We start from the raw sequence: 24,414 nt of genomic DNA on the forward strand, positions 1-24,414 counted from the left end.
AAAATTACCATTTTATTTTTCCTGAAGATTTGGGGGGGGGGGGGATTTTAAGTGGGGCGACACCCCTCCACTCCAACAGAGGAGCTGCCCCTGCCCTCACACACTCACTCACTCACCTACCACGTCCTTTTTTCCTTCCTTTACTCTCCCCTTACTCATCCTTGTCTCACACACCCAGCCTTCTCTATTTCACATTCAGCCTCCACCTCACTCTGGTTTCTCCAATGCACTAGTGACAACAAAGCTGTGGTTGACCAGGTAGCCTCATAGGCTAGAGGGATTTGTGAAGCCACCTGCAAGCAGAATTGTGGACTTGAATGCATTGATGATTTCAAGATTAAATATGACTGTTTAATGCAGATTTAATTGTGAAGAATAGGCAAACTAAAGTTTGAGACTGTTAAGAAACGTTTAACCTCTTCAGCGCGGCTCGGATTTCCGCGCCACGCTGAAGATTCCGTGCGCGGGCGGGGCCATGACGGAACGGTTCCGTCATGCGCACAGCGCAACCGACGTGCATGATGGAACCGTTCCGTCATGCGCGTCGAAGGGGTTAAGCTCTGTATGGATCTTTGGTTTCATATTAATGTGCGATGTTCTCTAGTAAGACATACCTGCCAACCTTTTATAAAAAATGCTGAATGTGTGCGCAACCTGAGCCGCACACAGTGTCTTTCCAGTCTTGTTCAAAATCTTAAGAGTAGCCACACAGGAGCAGGATGCAAAGCATTCTTTGCTCTTGGCCGCCTTCTTGTAGAGAGACGGACCGTACTACTTTGGTGATGAGGAAAGGTGAGCGAGTTACAAGGAAGGAGATGGTAATGCTATGCCTGGAGCTCTTGGTCCCACAAGCTTACTTTCAGTACCAGTGAAAGTTAACGGTCTTACTTTAGACAACCAATTTACTCCAGGTCAGAACTAAAATGGGGCACCATTTGTAAAGATCAACATTCTTGTGGAGAGGTCTGTGTAGAGCTGTTGAATGTTAAAAGGCTCAGTGTTAGATCTGGGGGTCTCTAGTTGGCAGGGTAGGTACCACTGTCCAAGTAGGGACCCCTGCTTCTAGTCAGGGAAAGGGGGATACACTGTTAAGATAACCCCTGCTCAACCTCTAGGTAGCTTGGCCTGAGCAGTCTAGGCTATCAAAGGCAATGTGTAAAGTATTTGTACCAACACTCACAGTAACACAGTGAAAACACCACAGATTTACTCCACACCAGTTTTAGAAAAATAAGGTATCTTTACTAAAAACTTCACAAGACCAAATACTACAGAAAAACCAACATACAATTAAAAAGGTTACTTTAAGAATAGTTCCAGAGTTTGCAGAAAGTACTCCAGGATGTCAAAATCAGTGTCCTGCACAATGCGACTCTCACTGCACAAAATGCGACACTCTCGTGCCCAACAGTACCTGTAGTTGCGATAAGGTTCCCAAAAGCTATAACAAGGAAGATGGCAAAGGCGATGCGATACTCCTGAGATCCTGGGGAGGCTTTGCAGCAGCCCTGCTTCACGCAGCAGAGGTGGATGCGCCGGCTCCGATCTGTAGGGGGAGGATGCGATACGTTTGGCTTTCGTTGCGTAGGTTTGTTGGGGGGGAAGCTTCACGCACAGGTTCGATGCGACACTCTTCGATGTGGTGCGATGCGTGGCGCAGCGTGGCCTTCCGGCGCCGCAACTCTCGATGCACCACGGAACGGGACTCTGCGTCGACGCACCCGCTGACTGGAGACTTTCCACGCACCGGCAGTGGTGCGGCTCGCAAACTGGTTCTGCGACAACCCTCGCAATGGCAGGAAGCGTCACGCTTCGGGACGATGCTCGACGCACTCGGCGATGCGGAGACCATGCGTGTTGCGATGGTGCCGCGATGAAATTTTCCACGCACTCTCGTCTTGCGACACGCAATCGGATGATGCGTCGGGTACCAGTCACTTTTGTTCACGCTTCTGCTTCCCAGCTCCCAAACACAGCAAAACGACCTCCTGAGGCCCCGAGACTGGGCAAGCACTCCAAGGCAGGTCAGAACTCTCTCAGCAGAGTTCCAGGGGAGCTGGTGGTGAAGTCCTTTTGTTCCTGGGACTTCTTAACAGGGAGCCAGCTCTTCTCAGGCCCTTGGAGATCAGAATCAAAAGAAGGGGACACAGCAAAGTCCTTCCCCTCTCCTTGGCAGCAAAGCAAAACAGCAAGCAGGCAGTCTTCTCCTCTTCAGTCCTTTTCAGCTTTCTCCTTGGCAGAGGTTTCTTCTTAGTTCCAAAGTGATCTAAAGTTTAGGTGTCTGGGGTCCTCTTCTTATACCCCTCCAAGTCTTTGTCTCTTTTGTTTCAGTGGGGGGATTCCCCTGCTCAAACCGGTTCCTGGGTGTGCTCTGCTCTGGAGCACCTGGTTCCTTTCAGAGTGAGGGGCAGGGTCGTTAGACGCTCAGCAGGAGGTGGAGCCTTCTTTGTGCCAGCAGAGGCAGAGTCCTCAGCCTGGCCAGCAGGGGGTGGAGCCAGCTTTGTGTTTGGCAGGGACAGCCCTATTCAAACCCAGGGACTACTCCTCCCACCCATCTAAAGCAGATCTCCCTATTCACCCTGCTGCTGACTCATCCAGGCTCCTGGAGCCACCTAGCCCATCACATGACACCCTTCAGCCAACCAGCACACAGGCACACAGGAAGGTTAAACAGGAGAATAGCTACTTTCTAAAAAGTGCTATTCTCACACAGTGAATTTAAAAACCATCTTGCTAAAAAGATGTATAATTAAATTCTGAACACAAAGATACCAAACTTGGATTTTCTATCTTGCCCTTATGGGAAGATAGGCATGTAAACAGCCTTCCCCATTCTATCCTATGGGCAAGATAGCCTCTCAGCAGTGAAAAACGAAAATGGATGTAATTCACTACCAGGGCATGTTACACACCTCAGTACATGCCCTACCTTTCAGATACACTGCACCCAGCCCAGGGGGGTACCTAGGGCCACCATAGGGATGCCTGACATGTACAGAAAGGGAAGGATAAGGCCTGGTCAGTGGGTGCACTGGCCAGGTCGACATGGCAGTCCTGGACTGCACATAGGCACTGCAAGCAGGCCTAAGACATCATTTTAGCGCTACTCCTGTGGGTGGCACAATCAGTGCTGCAGCCCACTAGTAGCATTTGAATCACCAGCCCTGGCACACTCAGTGCACTTTACTAGGGGCTAACAGGTGAAACAAATATACCAATCATGGATAACCAATCAATATAACAATTTATACAGAGAGCATATGCACTTTAGCACTGATCAGCAGTGGTAAAGTGCCCAGGGTCCTATTGCCAACAACCATGGGTCAGAAAAAATAAAGGAGGAAGAAGCAAAAAGTTTGGGGATAACCCTGCAAAAAGGGCCGTTTCCAACACTCAGCATGGCGCAAAGTATATGGAAAGGGGTGGTGCAGAGAGGGCACTGATGAACAGAGGAAGGAAGTCAGTGTTTCCAAAGGGGGCAGACAAGGTAATTAGAGGCATGGATTTTACAAGTGGATTGGCAACCATACCACCTACAATCTTTCAAATTTACATTAAAAATGGGTCAGGTGACCCTGGTTCACCCACAATTTTCCGAGCCAGGCTTCTATGAGCAGAAGTCATGCTAGGCAGTCTCTGCGTTGGTGTTGATAGATGCAGAAGGCCCCCTTAGGACACAGCTGTTGATATTGCCTCCACCCTTTCCAGACATCTCTGCCTGGGAACAAGAGGCGACAGACTGTCATACTCTGTTGATGTGCTAGGGCACAGACCAGCAATGCGGATGTTTTAATTAACAAGTTACTTACCTTTTGTAATGCCTTGTGTGGTAGAGACATGACCTACCTTTGGATTTCTGAGGAATCAGACTGGATATGGGAGATTATTTCTTTTTCACGACTTTTCATGTGGAGTCGTGAAGTGCACTGGCATTGGTGTGCTTTGAAATACTAGGGCCCTGAAAGGGATCAGCCGTGACCTTAGAAACCTGTCCGTAGTGCAGGAAGGATGGGTGGGTAACATCTGCAGTTACATAACCTCTCTACCTGATAAGGCGTTACTGATGGTAAGCAACCTGTTCATCTGTTAGAGACATCTAGCTGCTGATTCCTTACCTTGGCACAGATACCTAAGCAACGCCATACCCGAAAGAGAGACTGAGGACAACTTCAAACTAGGAAATCCTGCAGTACCTGAAGACTTGTTTGTTAAAGGTGCGCAAGGATGCCCACGTTGCTGCCTGACAGATCTGGTGGAATGAGCCTTTAAGCTTTCAGGAGGCTGCTTCGTTGCCAGAGCGTAACAAATCTTGATGCAGAGGACGACCCATCGAGAGATGCAACTCTTCTGCACTGCACTGCCCAACCTTTCTTTGCTCCAATGTACCCCACGAAGAGTTGGTAAAATCCACCCGGAATGCTTTTGTGCGGTTAAGGTAGAACGACAACGCTCTTTTTGGTTCCAGACAATGGAGTCACTCCTCTTCTTTAGGGGGATGCAGAGGAGCGTTAAAAGTGGGCAAGGTGACAGATTGTCCCTCATGGAAAGGTGTAATCACTTTTGGAAGGAAAGAGGCCCTAGTGCGAAGCACCAACTTGTCAGGAAGTACTGTCAAGTAGGGAGGCTTGGATGATGAAGCCTGCAGCTCACTCACCCTTCTGGCAGAAGAAGTTGCCTCTAAAAAGGCTGTTTTGATGGTGAGCAAATGGAGGGGGCAATTATGCTTGGCTCAAAAGGAGCACACATTAGGAAGGTGAGAACCAAATTATGTTCCCACTAAGGCATAATGAAAGGGGCAGGGGGTAACATATCCAGAAGGCCGTTCAGGAATCTATGTACAATGGGTGATTTAAATAGGGAAGGATGGTCTGGCAGCCTCAGGAAGGCAGCCCAAGCTGAAAGATATCCTTTCAAGGTGCCTTGAGTAGAGCCCCGCTGGGCAATGGTAAAAATAGGAAGGAACTCATCAGAAAGGAAAGCAGACAGAGGGGCAACAGACTTTTCTGTAAAATAGGATACAGATTTGTTCCACCGACATGCGTTTACTGTTTTGATGGAGGGGCAAGTGCCTGCCAAGATAGCATTACAGACTTCAGAAGGAAGGTCGAAAGCTGTCAACTGTCACTGCTCAATGTCCGAGTAAGAAGGTGTAGAGTTGACAGGTTCAGGTAAAGGACGTTTCACTGCTGCTGCAACAGAAGATATTCCCCGAAGGGGCAGCCTGATTGGAGGATCGATGCTCATTTGCAGACGCCCTGGATACCAGACTCTGTGCCCAATCCAGGGCCACAAAGATGATGTGAGCCCTGTTGTTCCTGATCTTCCTGAGAACTCTGGGCAGGAGTGATATGAGTGGAAAGGAGTATAGGAGGCCTGAATTTCACGCTTGACGAAAATCTTCTCCGAGCGCGAGCTGTGTTGGAAACTCCAGTGCGCGAACCTGCTGACATTGGGCATTCTTGGTGGAGGAGAACAGATCAAACCCACACTCTCACCATTGTTGAAAGAGTGCTTGCACCACCTCCGGATGGAGATGCCACTTCTGATCCACTAGGAATCGATGGCTGAGGTTGAACGCCCTGGCGCTCGGGGAACTTGTCAGGTGTTGAACCACCAGAGAAAAACTCTGCTGTTCCAGCCACGTCCAGATGCCGAGCTTCTTGGCAAAGGGTCCACAACCCCACTTTGCCCTGTTGGTTGCCCATGAGCAATTGAACTAGCCTCCCCCTTGATTCAGGGTCGAAAGTCTTTCAATTCCAAACGGATCGCTCGTAGCGCAACATGTTTATGTGGAATCTGGATTCCGCCAGAGACCAGAAACCTCTGACCTCCACCTCTCTCAGATGGCTGTCCCATCCCAAGACACATTGGTCACTACTTTAAGCTCTAGTTGGGGAAAGGAGAGGGGTCTGCCTCGGACCCAATCGCGGTTTGTTATCCACCACTGCAGGTCTCGTGTAGTTCCCTCCGAGATCTAGACCATGTCAGTGAGATTTCCCTGATGCTGTGCCCATTAGAACTTCAAATCCCACTGCATAGCCCGCATACGTCATCTGGCATGTGTTATTGGCAGGATGCAGAAGGCCATGAGGCCCAACAGCCTCAGAGTCTTTTTCACTGAAATCCAGGTTAGAGGCTGAAACATCGGTATCATAGCCTGAATACCCTGGACTTGCCTCTTGGGAGGATAGGCCCAAATCTGCACTATATCCAGAACAGCTCTGATGAAAGGGAGCATCTGAGACGGAGCCAGGTGGGACTTCGGCATGTTGATAGTGACCCTTAGCGAACGCAGGAAGTTTGCCGTAGTCTGGAGGTGGGAGTAGCGTTGATGGGCAGACAGGACAGGGATATAAAAATAAGCATCCTGGAAGTTCAATGCTACCATTCAGTCTCCAGAGACCAGGGCAGACTGGACCTGAGCCAATGTGAGCATTGTGAATTTCTCCTTTTTGAGGAAGTAGTTGAGGGCTCAAAGGTCTAGGGTTGGGGGCGTGGCCATTCTGCCAACCAAGAAGGCAGTGTAGCATCAATGCTCCGCCTGCCTCCTCACAATCCTGGCCATATGCTGATCCCCTTTAACCATCCTAGCTATTGACTGGCCTGAAACACAATGTTGCATGTCTCCTTTAGATCTGGCTAACGCTTACTGTCTCAGTATATGGCAAATTAGATAATCTACTAACAATTGTTACTCCTGAAGGTAGTGGGGGTACTATTTTATGCTACAAGTGTTAATGACTGTGGCAATGTTGTTGGGGTTGGGTTTTTCCCATAGAAGTGGGAACGGGGATGGCTAGTGGGTGGGAGAGGGAACTCATGTTGAGTTATGGGCAGTTTCGCAAATGCACGTTGTCCAGATTAATGTTGGTGCCATACTTTTACTCTCAGCAACAACCATCCTTTTCCCCTTAGATTATCAATAACTACACACAATAGGATCCACCCCTTTGCAGACATAACACTAGCAACTTGGAATATATGGGGTTTGAAAAACAAACGCAAGGGCAAGCAGGTGCTACACTACTTGCAGAGACACCAGGGTAACATCGCCTTTTTACAGGAGGCACACCTGCCCCCCACCCCACTGCCCACCTTTACATCCACATGGGGAACTCATCCTTACTTCGCAGGCTACGGCACACACACCAGGGGCGTTTCAGTACTTATAAACTAGCAAGTGCCATTCGAACTGACTGCGGCTCGCACGGACACAGAGGGTCGCTATCTGCTGGTGGTGGCCTGCCTGCTGGGTTACACTATACTCCTAATTAACATACATGTGCCAAATAAAAACAGCCCGGAGTTCTAACATAATCTATAGGCCCAGATTAACCTGGTGGAGGCAGACCACATCTGCATGGGGGAAAACTTTAACTTACTATTCAACCACAAATGTGATAGTACTGTAGACACCCCTTGCACCAAATCATGTTCCGGTATGCTCCGAGGGACCTAAGCACAACACATAGTCTGTTAAATGCATGGCATCAGCAACACCCTTCACAGTCGGCTTGCATATATTACTGGACAAAACACAACACTTGAACCCCCCTAGACTACTGTATCCCTACACCCAACTTGCCCCCATGGATTGACTCTATACAGCATCTTCCACGAACCCTGTCAGATAACTCTCCGGTGGTCCTGAAGTTCCATTTACCAAGGGCGGGTGGAGTGGGGAGGCAGTGGAGGTTCCCTGGGATGGTGCTCCAAGACGAAGCATTTAGGTCTGGACTCAAAACAGCTATAGTGGAATACTTCGAAATAAACAAAGGATTGGTAAAACCCTGGGCCACCCTATGGGAGGCCATTAAAGCCTATGTGGGGGCGGGGGGAGGGGGGGTCTGTATCTCTACGCATGCGCTGATCCTGAAAGACTTGCGGCACACTGTTCCAAATTGAGAAACATCTATCTGAAATCGATCAAGCCCAGTTAGTGAGCGGATTGCAAACACAACTGCACCGCCGCATTTCCCTCTTAGCAGACTTCCGTGAGGTAGCTGAGAGAGAAGCACATTTTTGGGAAAACACGCAATGGCCAGGAGGTATGGGGAGGGTGAAAAACCAGGTTGCATGCTTGCCCACCTGCTGCAGCCCCCTCGTGGCCAATCCTACATAACTGACTTCCAGTGATCAGACGGCACCAATGTCGCAGACAAACTGGCGATCTTGGAGGAAGTACTTACCTACTACACTGACCTATACACTCCCTGTCTGGGTTATATATAAATCGGGGTAAGTCGGAGTGGTTTCTTCTGAAAACAGTGCAGAGCAAACTTGATATTGAGCTCCCATTGGTGTGGTGCGAAAACTCTATTTAGTACCTCTGGATACATGTTCACAGTTGGGACACACTGACCCTGCCGTACGAGCGAGGGGACTTTGGGGTCCCTAATTTCCGTCTGTACTTCCTGGTGGCCCAGTGCAGTTTCGCACGTCACTGGTATCACCCGGATGCCCGAACAACAAACACTCGGCCAGAAGCTGACCTTGCTAATCAAATACCACTGGCATCATTGTTGCCATGGGACTACATAGTGACCCCCATGACATTCAGATGGTGTTCTCAGCAAGTTGGGCCTGGAAGTGGCTAATCCGAATGACGGGAGACCACTTATTACATTCACTGCCCTCTCTTTGGACGCAAATCCCTGGTTGTCCATCACAGAAGAGGCTCTGGTTCGCCAGACCCTCACCAGATACTCTCTGAACTCTATCAGGGACTTTTTCCCCCGATGAACATGTATTTTAGCGGATGGAGGATGTCTGTTTCCAGCCTGCTCCTCTGCTGGACTAGTTTGTATTACGACGGTTGCATAGGGCCCTCAGAGCCCAGGTTCCCAGCTACCGCATAGAATCGGACGACTTCCCACCTTTGACACTATATCAAGGACACTGGTGGGGATCACTTAATATCTGTACTCTACAAATTGAGCCAGGACTTGCTTCCTACCAGGGACGCCAAAGTGCACGTGACCTGGCAAAAAGACCTGGACACTCGCTTGTTCCTAATGGTACAAATTTTGTACACAGACGCAACTTATTTCCCAGAATCAAAGCCACAAACAGCTCCACTTCAAATTTCTCTGGGGGGCATATACCACACCGGTTAAAATACATCGGACAGACTCCTACCAATCCAATGCCTGCCCTAAATGCCACTCTCCATCTGTGGATTTTGCCCATATAGCGTGGACCTGCGATAAGATAGCCCAGTACTGCCGGCCATATTTGCCGAGCGGTCAAGCATGACTCAAACCACGCTTACACCCGTTAAATGGTGCTTCTGGGGTTCGTCTAGGACCTTGCACCGTTTTGATTGCTATCGCCCTCCTACTTGCTAAAAGGAAAGTTGCCATGCAATGGGGCAGCAGGCACATGCCCCCATGAAATGCATGGATTAATAGCTTAATACAATGTAATACAAACAGCGAATTATATGCACAATGGCAGCCGCCAACATTGAGGCCCAGCGACATATGGCAGCCGCTGCAAACGTATCTCCTTACGCTGGAAAACAATGCCAACTCACACCTTTAATAGTGCTGTTTTCCACCTACGCCCATAGTAATAACACAGGAGGACTCTACACAATGAATATACATCAGGTGTACCTCCATCTGTAGCTCGCCACGTCCGTTACTCTGCACGGTTAGCATTATTGCCCCTCCTGGTCATCATTAAATGCTTGTATTTAAAGAGGAATGAAGTGTATAGTATATGCTATACTGGTTGACTGTGTGTGGTACGTTTTTTGAAAAATGGAAAAATACATTCATTAAAAAAAAAACGTCTAGGATAAGACCACGACCATTGTTCTTTTTCAGGACCCAAAAGTAGCGGGAATAGCAATCACGGCCTACTTCTGGCACGGGAACCCTGTCTACGGCTCCCTTGGCCAAGAGAGTCACGATTTCCTCCTGGAGCAAAATTAAATGATTCTCCATCCACCGGTCCTAGGAAGGAAGTATGGAGGGAGGTGTAGTCTTGAATAAGAGGGATGATCTGGAGGACCTACCTGTCTGATGTGATAATGTGCCAGTAGAGGAGGTGATGCCTATGATCTGGAAGGGCAAGACTAGGAGGGCTTAGAGAGTGAAGCTGCCTGGGGTGATTTGACCAGACCTCTGGCTACCAGACTCTTGTGGTCGGAACGAACCATGCCCTTGTCCAGGCAGGGCTTATGCAACATGCGCTGTTCGGTGGCTGGGAAAGAGTTGGTGCAGTTATAATCCCCTTCTGCAGCCACAAAAGGAGCAAAAAGCAGAATGGGAATGAGGGGCAACTGAGAGACCCAAGGACGTTGTCATAGCCCAGGATTCCTTAAAGCGCTTCAGCACTGTGTGTGCTTTTTCACCGAAGAGACGGGTGCTGTCAAAGGGCATGTCCATGAGCGAGGCCTGGACAACCCCTGAAAAGCCAAGTGTTCTCAGCCAGTCACTGTGTCTAACAGCCAGCATCAGAGAAATCGCTCTACCCAGCAAGTCGGTCATATCTAAACCACATTTAATGGAGAACCTTGCTGCATGGCAACCGAGACAACTTGGGAGAGGATGGTCCGGGCCTCCTCCCTGACCTGTGGCAGTACTTGCACAACCGTTTCCCACAGAGTGGGAATAACAGCCCAATAAACATGTGGTGTTCACTGACCGCAAGGTTTGTAGAAGAATTTTTTTTCTAACCCCCATCTATCCAACCTCCTGGATTCCCTGTCTGGGAGAGCGGCAAGGAACACAACATGAGAAGTGGAGGCTCGAAACAACAAGCTCTCTGGGGTGTGGGGGGTAGGGAGAAAATGTTGGTTGCATGGGGCAGGGCAGTGACGGCGTGTGATCATCCTGTTCGCAGGAGCCCCTGTGCTGGGCCAGTCAGGGCACCACTGCTGCATAAGCTGCGCTCTCCTAAATAGCCACGGAGGAGGAGAAAGCATGCCACTGACGAAGTGGTGCCGGCTCCATCTCTTTAGGGATCAGAATAGGGTTGGCACCGCCGGTGGGTTGGCAGCGGCGGAAACTGGGAGCATCGGCATAAGGCCCGGTATCAGGGAGGTCACAGTGGCACGACTGGCACCAGTCTGGATCCATTTGAGGGTCTGGAATAGTCTGAAGTGTCACACTTGTAGGAGTGTGATGGTTATTAGTTGTGTTTGGTCTGTCATTGGCAGCACTGTCTGGGGCAGTGTGTGGTGCAAGCTTGACTGGCCTCCTGATGAGAGCCCTGGACCTCATTTTTCCCCCCTCCAAATTAGGAAAAGGTGCTACCACAAACACGGGGCTGGGTTTCCCCTGAGCAGCACTGTGGAAGGGTGAGGTCAAGCATGGTCTGAGAGATGCACTGACGTATGAAAGTGCGAGCTGTACTAATGAACAATGCAACTGGCATGAACAAACCTGGAACTTGAAAACGACATTTGGCTCTGCCAAGATACTAAAACAAAGGTCAGTCAAGTTTGCTTTGAGTATTAAAGGGGCGACTTTCAACAATTAAATCAAATATTCTGCGTTTCTTGTTTCAGTGCATATATGATAATGGTCTGATGAGTAAGTGGTGGCTTGCGCAAATGTATTCTTATGTGTCTGGAAACACCCTCCCAGTCCTCTGCACATTCACTGATCAGTCTCTTTCTGAAAGCAAGTGCCTGGCAATACATTCAGCTTTGGGCAGGTCAGGCCACCAACTAAAGTGGAAGGTCATGGCCCAAAACAGGGGCAGTCAGCTTAAATTATTGGTAGGGCTCTGGACTCTTAAGCCTTAAAATGTGGCTTGTATGACCGCAGATGAATACAGAAAGTTCTACTACATAGATAACAGGCATTGGCAAAGCCAAGAGGTCTGGCAGTGCCAATTAGCAGTTTGATTTTGTCAATGCTTTTTTTGTCATGGATTTTACAAAAGGTTCCAGGCCCTAGTCAGTCTAAAACAAAAAGGGTTGGCGGGAACAAAAAATATATTTTTTGGGTCTCAAAAAGCATACATTGCCATAGAAGTAACAGGCACTTATTGGAATTACTTTGAGTGCTGATGTACTGCTTGTAAAAGAGAAGAATACGGTTACTCACACTGAAGTTGGCCAACGGCATAAGGGGGTTGACCTACTGACTCATGTGGTACGCTATAGTAGGCGGAAGAAAAATGTAAATGACAACAATAGATCAATGAATGAAGAGGGCTGGATGAAAGCTCCTATGTGAAAGTATATTATACATATAATTTTTGTAAAATCAAAAGGTCTTGACTAGCACCAGACCTAAAATGCGTGCAAAACAGAATCCACTGGGGGATTTGTGCGTTTTATTTTAAATTCCATCTAAAATGGACCTAGGTACCTAAAGTTCCTCTTACTGTCTTGCATAAATTCTGTATCATTAAGTTTCTGGGCAAATTCGGAGCTGAAAGGGTGGAAGCACTGGCACACGTAGCAGTGAGCATGGCCGATGACAGTTCTGGTTGCAGCAGAGGCTCCTCCGCTATGGTGGAGGAGCATCGCCTCCCCCCCCCCCCCCCCTTGCCAACAGCTGCAAAACAAAATTAAATCTATATTAACACAGGTTTATTATTGTTTTATTTTTAACATGAACGAGTCTTGGGGCGGGGCAGACGATGGCAGGCTGGAGTGGGAGACGTAGGCAGAAGTGCTGTGAGTGCGCGTGTTGGTTTGGCCTACCGTCTTAGCACGGAGGTATTTCCAACCTGAGCGCATTGCCATGTTGAAGACAGCAAAGCACAGGCTCTCAGTCTCCTTTGGACAAATTGAGGGCACCAAGGCCAATCCTGATGCTACTCTCATACATGAGAGCAGTGTCAGCATTTGCCTCAGGGGAGTCTGGGACCCTGTGCAGTGCAGCAGGAGAGCACTGAGTTGGCGATGCAGAGAGTGGCAAGAGGCAGGTAACTTTTTTTTTTCTTTTCTGCCCATCTCTCTACCCCCACCTGCCACTCTGCCCGGATACCAGCCACACTGTCTGGTAGTCCTATGACCCAGGGCGCTGGTTAATTTGTATTTTATCTAGGATCATGGACGTCAATTAGAGTCACCAGGGATTGCAACTGGGACCCCTAAGCCACACACTGCAACCCATGCCACCTTCCTTGCGACCCCAGGCTGTTTGTCGGCCTTGGCAAGCACTCTGATGGCATACAATCAGTCGCAGTGTGAGCAGTGCTTGATTGCACTGCTGTTCTGAAGCTCTGTCAGCAGAGCCATCATGATGTCCTGCAAGGTGGGCCTGGGTGTGGGAAAGAACTTGTCTCACTTACTGCCATTGTGACCCCAGCTGGGAGGAATGGCGAAGTCCTTGATTTGATACATTGTATGTATCTGCTGCAGGCCTGGGCCAGGAAACTGAGAAAATGAGTACAAAGCGAGTGCAGCATGGCTGGGAATGATTGGACAGTGACTAACTACATGTGCAGCAGCTAGCAGCACGTGTAATTCCAGGAGCGCACCTGCTGCACCCTACCCTAGCTGAGGACGTGGTGCCTGATGTGGTATGTGCACCACCGTGTTTGGGACCGCCGACCGGGTCCCAGGGCCATCATTCTGGTATTGTGCCTAAGAGGTACCGATGATGACGGCCCTGGCAAAATATCGGCCAGCCCCCGCAGGGTAGTAAAAGCCGCACTGATGTGGCCTCAGAGTCGAGTCGCACTCGTGCCTGCTGCAGGGGTGCTGAATGTCAAGACTGATTAAAATCAACGCAAGTTCGGGACCGGGACTTGAGTGACTTGCTTCACCTAATTGTTACTCTCGGACTGCGTTGGATGGTCAGACCTCGGGTGGGCCGGCGGGGCAGGTAGTGTGAGAGTGAGACTGATTGAGTCACCACATCGACTCCACTAGAATCTGGACTCTCCAACTCCCTTTGTGGTGGTGCTGGTCGTTTTAACTCCTGTGAGCTGCAGGCCCTGGGAACACCTTTTTAACAGAATCAACGAGTAAAGTAAAATAAGATTATCAGTTTCTAGAGTTGACAAAAGATTTTTAAATGCCCTGCTTTAAAACATCAGAAATTATTGTTGAAGAGCACACATTTTAGGTTCAACCTTTCTAACGGTGTAGCAATCGTTTAGGTAATGGGAATACAACATCAATTGCCATTGTTTTATGTTGAACACTGCATCTGTGTAGCCAGAGCATGTGCGTGTCGGTCAGTGCTCATGGACTGGCCAACACAAAATGTTCTGTTTGAATACCACCAAGGCGGAATGGTTGCACCGGGCATTGGGAGATGGGCGGGCATTTCCCCGGGAGGCTGGAAGGCCTGCTGCAAAAAGGTGTAAAGAATGTGTTCCATGCATATCAAAGAACAATATTTTATGTGGATAGCTCAGAGGGTTACTGTTTTTGTCACAGAGATTCTGTTCTTACTGTGCAGTTCATAAGTTACACTCGTAATCTAGCACAGTGACCTATGAACTGCCATCTAAGAGCTGCATTCAAGCTGCATGGTTCAGGTTAGAAAGTTATGTTTCCTCATCTTTCTATCCTGAAGTTGGTAAGAAAGGTTTGTTTGGGTAGAAATAAATTATTATTCAAGTCAACCCTAACCACTGTGTTGTGTTCTGAATCCTGAGTTTGCGCTTCTCCAGACCAAGCACTCTTAAAAAGTGCATACCAGTATGGATAAAATGTGAATCCTACAGCTTCTAGTCCCCTATGCCTTATGTAATATTTTCTATAAACTGAGTTAATACACTTATAGTTCATGGTCTCTGTATGTGTGTGTGATGGATTTTGACAATGCGGAAAGTTTTACTTTAGGAGCAGTGATCAAGTTTTGTTTAAACAGATTTTATTGATTTATTATACATCCTGCATTATTAACATGAAACAGGATCATTTCCCAGACATCAATAAATTACTTCTCGTCTTTTACATGTAGTATCAAATATACTTGGAAGCAGCTTCACTGTTGATATCTCCACTTCCCACAACGTACCTGCGACCACTAGGAGCAGTGATCAATGTAGTCATTAGGTCTCGCCTGACCCAGCGCATGCGCTGGTCTGGCGAGACTTATTGAGAGGGCTCCAATAAGTGCTACCAGGCCAGCCTAGAGCTACAGTGCATGTGCGCAGGCGCGTGCGCCGCGCTTTACCGTGATTACTTTCACTTTAGCGGCCGCTTTGATGTTTGATCGTGATCGCAATCACTTTTACTTTTGCGGCAGCACGGCTGCTTTGTATAGCCAATAGGTCTCGCTTTTGGGACCTTATAAGTATTTAGTTATGCAACTGTTGCATGGCTAAACACTTATAAGGTCCCATAGGCGAGACCTATTGGCTATGCCAATGCATGTTTTTAAATGCAGACTGTAACATTCGCATTTGTAAAGCAAGCATTCAGGCCTTTGGGCATTCAGGCTCTTAGTTATGTTTATTGCAGGAATGTTATGCTAATGAAGAACAAGTATATTATTGATCAACACAAGTACTATGCCAGTGATGTGCATGTTTTCTGCAGCAGAAACATATGATAGCAAACCTGGAAAGGATCCACCGCTCCACAGGTTTATTAGTATGTATACCATGTCATGGAAATGAAGGTTGCTGGGAGAAGTTGACCTGCATTATACAGCACTGTTATCTACGTTCCTACACTGAGATTTATTTACATGGTACTCTTAGTTTCTAAAACAAATGATAAAGCCAACTTATTTTGAACATTATAGGCCGTCAACCTTCCCATTGTTTAGTTATTTGATATTTATAATGGCCGATTTCAACTTGATCATCATATTTTCCATTGCTATACACTATTTGATAGGATCTTAATTCATTCTACGTTATCTCAATTGTATATCTGAAGATACTTTATGAAACACAATGTAAGTAGCTGAATTTTCAATGGTATTTGAAGTAGGTCTGTGTATAGGGTACTTCTTTTGGATGTGTATAGATTTTCCAGCCTCTGTGTGTGATGTAAGTAACCAAAAGTTAGATGCATCACTTCCTATGATAGCACCAAGCCAAAGGTCCTGCAATACGGCTTCTTTTGATTTCATGGGGTTCAAAAGTCACAGTCTCACTTCCTCTGTGCCATCAGGTCAAATGCCTTGTGATGTCACTTACTGTGACATCAATTGGGTGGGTCAAAGGGCAGGTGATGTCATTTCATGCAATGTCACCAGGTCAAAGTTTGTGTAATGCCACTGCCTGTGTTTATCACAGTCTTGGAGTGGGAAACCCTAGGGGTTTGTTAATATCGGCCTCACCCACTAAATAGTGGCATGCTTCACCATAGGGCTGCTACTACACCCTGCTGCAGACAAACCTACAGGGTGGAGCGCAAAAATAGTTTTTGAAAAAACACTATGGAACCACTTCGCAGAGGAGGTAATAAGATAAAACTATCTAGGAAGGTACCCTTTCTACTTTTTATTCTTGGGTCATTCTTGACAGTTACAAATATTTCTAATGTTTTTGGAGAAGTAACGTCCCTGTAACCTTCTCTGCTTTAATCAACATGTTTCAGCCAAATTCATCTGCCTCCTAGCGGTCATTGGCATTCGTCAGGATATAGATCCCGTTATCTCGCCTTCCCAAAATATTCTATACATGGAGGTTTTATAGGCTACTATACTTTCCCATTGTAATAACACTCCAGTAATACTCCACTCCATCACATTTTTGTTGAGGCATCAATGCTAAGGACATCAGGGTTTAGGTTTCCCTTGCAGATTTAATCTTATTTTCCTGAGGTTAACTGTGTTCATCAATTATCTCAGAAGTCTAGCACTCTCTCTAGATAAGGTTTACTAAATGTATGTTCGCATGGGTCTTGAAATAGAATTGGGGGATGGATTTCAAGCTGTACTTCTGTTTCTTACCAGGATTCTCTTGGGACTGTTTTACATGCAGGAAAGAACTTGAACATTTGGATCTGGTTCAGGAATCAATGATGCTCTAATTTAACTTATCAATACAACAAAAACCCAGAAGTGTGTCTGGGGATGCCAAGTGCACTACGAGGAAACACTATCCAGTGTGAATCTATCACATTTATAAGCATTAAATCATATATTTCGCATGAAACACATTGCAAATTTGTGAATCCAAATTTTTTTTTCACTGAATCAAACAGAATCCAAACGAGGTCATATGTTGATTGCACAATAATTCTTCTTTACTGTCGAAGAATATCAGTGTTCATAGTTGCTGTAGCGAAAGACAGCATTAACAAATAATCAAAAACAACCGTCTCAATGTCTGAGTTTCCCAATGCATTTCGGGCTGATAAAGCAAAGCCCTTCGTCAGGGGAATCTGTGAAACATAAACAACAACAGTCTACATGATTGTCATTACAACATATGTGTGCATTGATATTTACATTATGGCCCATACGTGGACAGGACTAACGCGATGCCAAAAGTACGTAATACTGGTAGAAAAAGAACAGGAAGTGAAAATGGAAAAAGGAGAAACAGTAAAGATCCAGAGAATCAAAGACCAACTGTGAAACAAAATCTTAAACAATAGTCCCAAACACCACGAGTGCTGATGAAAAAACAACCGTCTCCCTAAACCGTGACTGAAAATCTCCAAGAAGTCAAACATAATGTCATACCAATGGACGGTCAGCGAATCGATGTCGAATGAAATGAATACCAGACAAACGTCTAACGGGTTGTGAAACCTGAACAATAAAAGAAACTCAAGTGAGCGGAAATACGGTTTTTACGCACGATAACCATCACCATATGTCGTGTTCGAATCTTACCACGTAAAGTAATACTAAGCGCAACGGTGGCCCAAGAGGAGAAGATGTCAGAAAAAGTTGCTGCAAAATATAAAAACCGCGCCGTAAAGTGAGTAAGCTTAAAGCAATAGACAATAATTGGTCAAAAATGCACTGCAAGAAAACCGTCAACCGCTTACCAATAACCATGAAACGAACGTCTCTCAACCCACAGTGTCGGCTCTCGCAAATGGGAGGGGCGAGTGTAGCATTATATGAGGCATGCGCCTCTGGGTAAGAATCAACAAAGTGGAAAAAGGACTACGTGAACAAACACTGGCAGCCATGCTGGAAAGTGCATCGTGCAAAGAAGTGTGTGAAAAAGTGAAGAAATGACAAATAGTAAAAGATAACGTACTACTATTAATAGAGTGATACAAACCATCTATATAGGAACAAAACAGTAACATTGCGAGACATTATACATAATTGGCATTGCGAAAAAAATCACAAAATGAAATTTGTAACATTGTAAGACATTATACATAATTGACATTGCAAAAAAATCACAGAATGAAATTTGTAAACAATGGTTAAAAAATGGTTCAAACTAGAGTACCAGGCAGAGAGATTCTAAGTAAACATGATGATTACAATATACTTAGAATACTATAAGAAACATGATAATTCAAATTTATCATTCAGCCCCAACGGGGAAAGTGTTTGCAAAAACCATATCCAGTGAGACTCCCGTTGTGATAACATTTTCGACATATTTCTTCCCGGGATTGCCTCAATGATTTCAAGAACCCCAAATTTAAGCTGGGCTATAGTGTGTTTAGCTGCTGCCCAATGTTGTGCAAGCGGAGAACTGATGGTCTTGGTTCGGATCCGACTCTTATGTTCAGTGATCCTAGTGCGGAGGACTCGTTCAGTTTTTCCAACATAGCTTAAATCGCAAGGACATTTGATGATGTAAACTACATGATGACTATTACAGTTCGCGTTAAAACGCAAATCGATCTTCTTCCCAGTGCGAGGATGAGGTAAACTCCTGCCTACCATTACATTGTTACAGTGGGAACAATTCATGCATTTGGACATACCTTTGTATACCAAATTGGGTTTGTTGTTGGACTTATTCAAAATTTCTTTTAAGTTCAAAGATCTTTTGTACGCGAACAGTGGAACATCAACAAATAAACCTTGAAAGTCAGGCTCACATTTAAGTAAATCCCATCTCTGCAGTATGCTTTTTTTTAACGAATGAGAATCAGTGGAGTAAGTAGAGACAAACACCTCTCTCTTTTTATCAGTGAGCGGTCTTTTCTTTTTGAGTAAGTCTTCACGATTGAGGGATGTGGCCCTTATAGCTGCCTGATCAACAATGTGTGAGGGATATCCTCTGTCAAGAAACTTATTTTTGGAAGCTTCAATCGCCTGCATGCCAACCACTGGATCAGAAGTGATACGTTTAATCCTGAGAAACTGTGAGTAAGGAAGGTGGCGTTTTAGAGGCCACGGATGAAAACTTTGGAACAACAAAGAATTGTTGCGGTCCGTGGGTTTAGTGAAAACTGTGGTCTGAATGGAAGAACCAAACAGAGTGAGTTGTACATCTAGAAATGCTATGCTGGAGGGTTCAATCAAATGTGTGAATTGGATACGAGGATTAATCTGGTTAAGTGACAGAATCTGAGTTTCGAGGCTGCTGCGTGACCCGTTCCAAATGATAAGTATATCGTCGATATATCGGCGGTATACAATAAGACTTGAGGTCCACGCATTGTCAGATAAGATGTGTTCTGTTTCAAACTTGAACATAAAAATGTTCGCGTAACTGGGGGCAATCTCAAGACTCTTTACATTTCACTAAAGCCGACAAAGGTGGTGCATTAGTGGTCATGGATCGTATTAAATATGAGCTTAAGATTGATCAGATGCTTCAAGATCGGTCCACGTACTTGCCATTAGATACAGATCCTACGGATGAATTTTCAAACACTTTGGATTCTATTTTGTCTCATGCCGTAGAAATGCAATGGATTACCATCAAAACTAGAGAGTATTTATTCACTCGATTTCCACGAAGACCGAGTTTATATATGCTCCCAAAAATTCATAAAAATTTGAATGACCCTCCCTTGAGGCCTATTGTCTCGGGATGTGGCTCTATCCACGACCCTCTTGGTCATTATCTTGACACTTTCCTTCAACCCATAGTCCAAAGTTGCCCGTCATATGTTCAAGATACAACTCATTTATTGACTACTTCAAGACATTCACATTCCTGAGACTGAACAACTTTGGCTATGTACAATAGATGTTGTTTCTTTGTACACATCCATCCCCCATATGGACGGCATAGAAGCCATTGAATGGGCCTTACTGCGTCAAGATGATGTAAGAGCGAATAAAGTTTTTCTCGTTGAAATTTTGCATTTTTGTCTGTTTCACAGCTATTTTCAGTGGAAGGGTCATTTTTTTCTACAATCCAAATGGTACATCGATGGGTTTTTCTGGGGCCCCCAGTTACGCGAACATTTTTATGTTCAAGTTTGAAACAGAACACATCTTAACTGACAATGCGTGGACCTCAAGTCTTATTGTATACCGCCGATATATCGACGATATACTTATCATTTGGAACGGGTCACGCAGCAGCCTCGAAACTCAGATTCTGTCACTTAACCAGATTAATCCTCGTATCCAATTCACACATTTGATTGAACCCTCCAGCATAGCATTTCTGGATGTACAACTCACTCGGTTTGGTTCTTCCATTCAGACCACAGTTTTCACTAAACCCACGGACCGCAACAATTCTTTGTTGTTCCAAAGTTTTCATCCGTGGCCTCTAAAACGCCACCTTCCTTACTCACAGTTTCTCAGGATTAAACGTATCACTTCTGATCCAGTGGTTGGCATGCAGGCGATTGAAGCTTCCAAAAATAAGTTTCTTGACAGAGGATATCCCTCACACATTGTTGATCAGGCAGCTATAAGGGCCACATCCCTCAATCGTGAAGACTTACTCAAAAAGAAAAGACCGCTCACTGATAAAAAGAGAGAGGTGTTTGTCTCTACTTACTCCACTGATTCTCATTTGTTAAAAAAAAGCATACTGCAGAGATGGGATTTACTTAAATGTGAGCCTGACTTAAGGTTTATTTGTTGATGTTCCACTGTTCGCGTACAAAAGATCTTTGAACTTAAAAGAAATTTTGAATAAGTCCAACAACAAACCCAATTTGGTATACAAAGGTATGTCCAAATGCATGAATTGTTCCCACTGTAACAATGTAATGGTAGGCAGGAGTTTACCTCATCCTCGCACTGGGAAGAAGATCGATTTGCGTTTTAACGCGAACTGTAATAGTCATCATGTAGTTTACATCATCAAATGTCCTTGCGATTTAAGCTATGTTGGAAAAACTGAACGAGTCCTCCGCACTAGGATCACTGAACATAAGAGTCGGATCCGAACCAAGACCATCAGTTCTCCGCTTGCACAACATTGGGCAGCAGCTAAACACACTATAGCCCAGCTTAAATTTGGGGTTCTTGAAATCATTGAGGCAATCCCGGGAAGAAATATGTCGAAAATGTTATCACAACGGGAGTCTCACTGGATTTGGTTTTTGCAAACACTTTCCCCGTTGGGGCTGAATGATAAATTTGAATTATCATGTTTCTTATAGTATTCTAAGTATATTGTAATCATCATGTTTACTTAGAATCTCTCTGCCTGGTACTCTAGTTTGAACCATTTTTTAACCATTTTTTAACCATTGTTTACAAATTTCATTTTGTGATTTTTTCGCAATGCCAATTATGTATAATGTCTCGCAATGTTACTGTTTTGTTCCTATATAGATGGTTTGTATCACTCTATTAATAGTAGTACGTTATCTTTTACTATTTGTCATTTCTTCACTTTTTCACACACTTCTTTGCACGATGCACTTTCCAGCATGGCTGCCAGTGTTTGTTCACGTAGTCCTTTTTCCACTTTGTTGATTCTTACCCAGACGCGCATGCCTCATATAATGCTACACTCGCCCCTCCCATTTGCGAGAGCCGACACTGTGGGTTGAGAGACATTCGTTTCATGGTTATTGGTAAGCGGTTGACGGTTTTCTTGCAGTGCATTTTTGACCAATTATTGTCTATTGCTTTAAGCTTACTCACTTTACGGCGCGTTTTTTATATTTTTTTTATATTTTGCAGCAACTTCTTCTGACATCTTCTCCTCTTGGGCCACCGTTGCGCTTAGTATTACTTTACGTGGTAAGATTCAAACATGACATATGGTGATGGTTATCTTGCGTAAACACCGTATTTCCGCTCACTTGAGTTTCTTTTATTGTTCAGGTTTCACAACCCGTTAGACGTTTGTCTGGTATTCATTTCATTCGACATCGATTCGCTGACCGTCCATTGGTATGACATTATGTTTCAGACTTCTTGGAGATTTTCAGTCACGGTTTAGGGAGACGGTTGTTTTTTCATCAGCACTCGTGGTGTTTGGGACTATTGTTTAAGATTTTGTTTCACAGTTGGTCTTTGATTCTCTGGATCTTTACTGTTTCTCCTTTTTCACTTCCTGTTCTTTTTCTACCAGTATTACGTACTTTTGGCATCGCGTTAGTCCTGTCCACGTATGGGCCATAATGTAAATATCAATGCACAAATATGTTGTAATGACAATCATGTAGACTGTTGTTGTTTATGTTTCACAGATTCCCCTGACGAAGGGCTTTGCTTTATCAGCCCGAAATGCATTGGGAAACTCAGACATTGAGACGGTTGTTTTTGATTATTTGTGAACGCTGTCTTTCGCTACAGCAACTATGAACACTGATATTCTTCGACAGTAAAGAAGAATTATTGTGCAATCAACATATGACTTCGTTTGGATTCTGTTTGATTCAGTGAAAAAAAATTTTTGGATTCACAAATTTGCAATGTGTTTCATGCGAAATATATGATTTAATGCTTATAAATGTGATAGATTCACACTGGATAGTGTTTCCTCGTAGTGCACTTGGCATCCCCAGACACACTTCTGGGTTTTTGTTGTACTGTTGTATTTAGTGGTCCGCAGAGCCACTTAACCTGGTGCACACACAATTGTATCAGCCAGCTTATTATTCAAAGTTTTGTGTATTGTTTTAACTTGATTCTTGTCGAGTGCATCATAGCTGTTTTTCTCTCACTAAGTTAACTTATCGACATATAAAGAAAGATCTAAGGAAAACCAAAATAAAAGTGGTTCATCATCTAAATATTACCTGGAATTTTCCTTCAAACATAATGAATGACCATTTATCTTAAATGGAACTTATATTAACCGAGAAATGTGGGTCCCGCAATCCAGAATTTTGATTCAGTATTTCCCAGAAGCCCCCAATTACCATATCATAATTGAGGTTAATACTCACACGTCACACAGATTTTATAGAGTGATCGCAGCTTCTGTTCATACTGCTCTCCCGGAACATAGTCCCCAAGGCCAATGGTACACAACGAGATGAAGCAGAAGTAGAAGGCATCAAGGTAGGTCCAGCTGTCCTCAATGGCACTGAATATTGCTGACGGCACCAGGAAAAAGAACACCAGCATGAGCAGCAGCATGATCACGAAATGCACCTTGGTCACAGAGTGTCGGTTGTAACCCTTCTGCAACTGTAAGTAGTTGATTGGAGCGTATGTGAAGACAGCCATCAATCGCTGGACGGAGGCTGTGAGCACTAACATTGTGAAAGGGACACCGATCAAGGCGAAGAAGATGCAGAAGCCCTTGCCCGAGTCAGACAAGGGGGTGGTGTACCCGTAACCTAGGGGGGAAAAAGCAGAAAGATCATATTATTCTCACATTATATGTAATTAAGGCTCCAAGTTTTCCATTTTTATTTATTTTCACATATAATTGTAGAGGAAAGAATTTGACTCCATATCTATGCTGATTGTCTAAAAAAGGGAAAATACTAGATCTAAAATTAATTTGTGTCTCTTGATGTTGTCAATTAGGACTGTGGGGTACATAGCCATGCCAACTGACATACTAGAGATAAATAAAACAGGGTTAGCTTTTGTAATGAATGTTAAATGGCTCCTGGTGTGTAGATATCTTGGTGCTACTACACTAATTCTTTTAGCTGACGGTACTCTTATAGCACTTACATACAAAGGGCAACTGCACATTTATCAGTTAAATTAACTTATTTTTCAAAGCAAAAACATAGATAGTATGACGAGAAGGTGGGAAAAAAAAAGCGGCAGTATAATGCGATAGCACATAGCAAATAGGATATAACAGAGAATGGACAATATCTGCTTTACACATAATGCTGTTCTGACAATGGAGATAGCAGCAGTATTTAAAAATCAAGATGGCTTTACGGCACGGCCATGTAGCCATCCTCATATCGACCGATAGACAAAAGTACCACTAAGATAGTTACTTAAATGAATAAGAGGGGCTTGGGGGATGATGGTGGATAGTGAGATGCTGGCTACTGTAGCCTCCAAACAAGCATTACAAACAGGTAAGCTTGAATGGAAATTTGCCATCTTCCTAGAGCAGTGTTTGACCAACTGTGGGTCATAAGCAGATTTGTGGTGGGTCGGGAAAATCTAAGCTATAAATAAAGATGACTTTAAATTATGTGTTTATTTAGTCATATTTCCAGTGCTTCAATGACAGAGGTCAAATATCAGGCTCAGTCTT

General features: G+C 45.0%; 1 protein-coding gene across 2 annotated transcripts in view; it reads right to left on the reverse strand.

Moving 5' to 3' along the window:
* Positions 1-24,414, reverse strand: part of LOC146798151 (potassium channel subfamily K member 6-like) — a 163,317-nt gene that overhangs the window by 44,682 nt on the left and 94,221 nt on the right. For both annotated transcript variants that reach the window (XM_085625401.1, XM_085625402.1), the window contains one exon: positions 23,126-23,521. In XM_085625401.1, the coding sequence (XP_085481527.1) occupies positions 23,126-23,521 (396 nt within the window). The remainder of the gene's footprint in view (positions 1-23,125; positions 23,522-24,414) is intronic.

Source organism: Triturus cristatus, chromosome 9 (assembly GCF_964204655.1).
Source record: "Triturus cristatus chromosome 9, aTriCri1.1, whole genome shotgun sequence".
In the NCBI taxonomy this organism is placed as follows: Eukaryota; Metazoa; Chordata; class Amphibia; order Caudata; family Salamandridae; genus Triturus; species Triturus cristatus.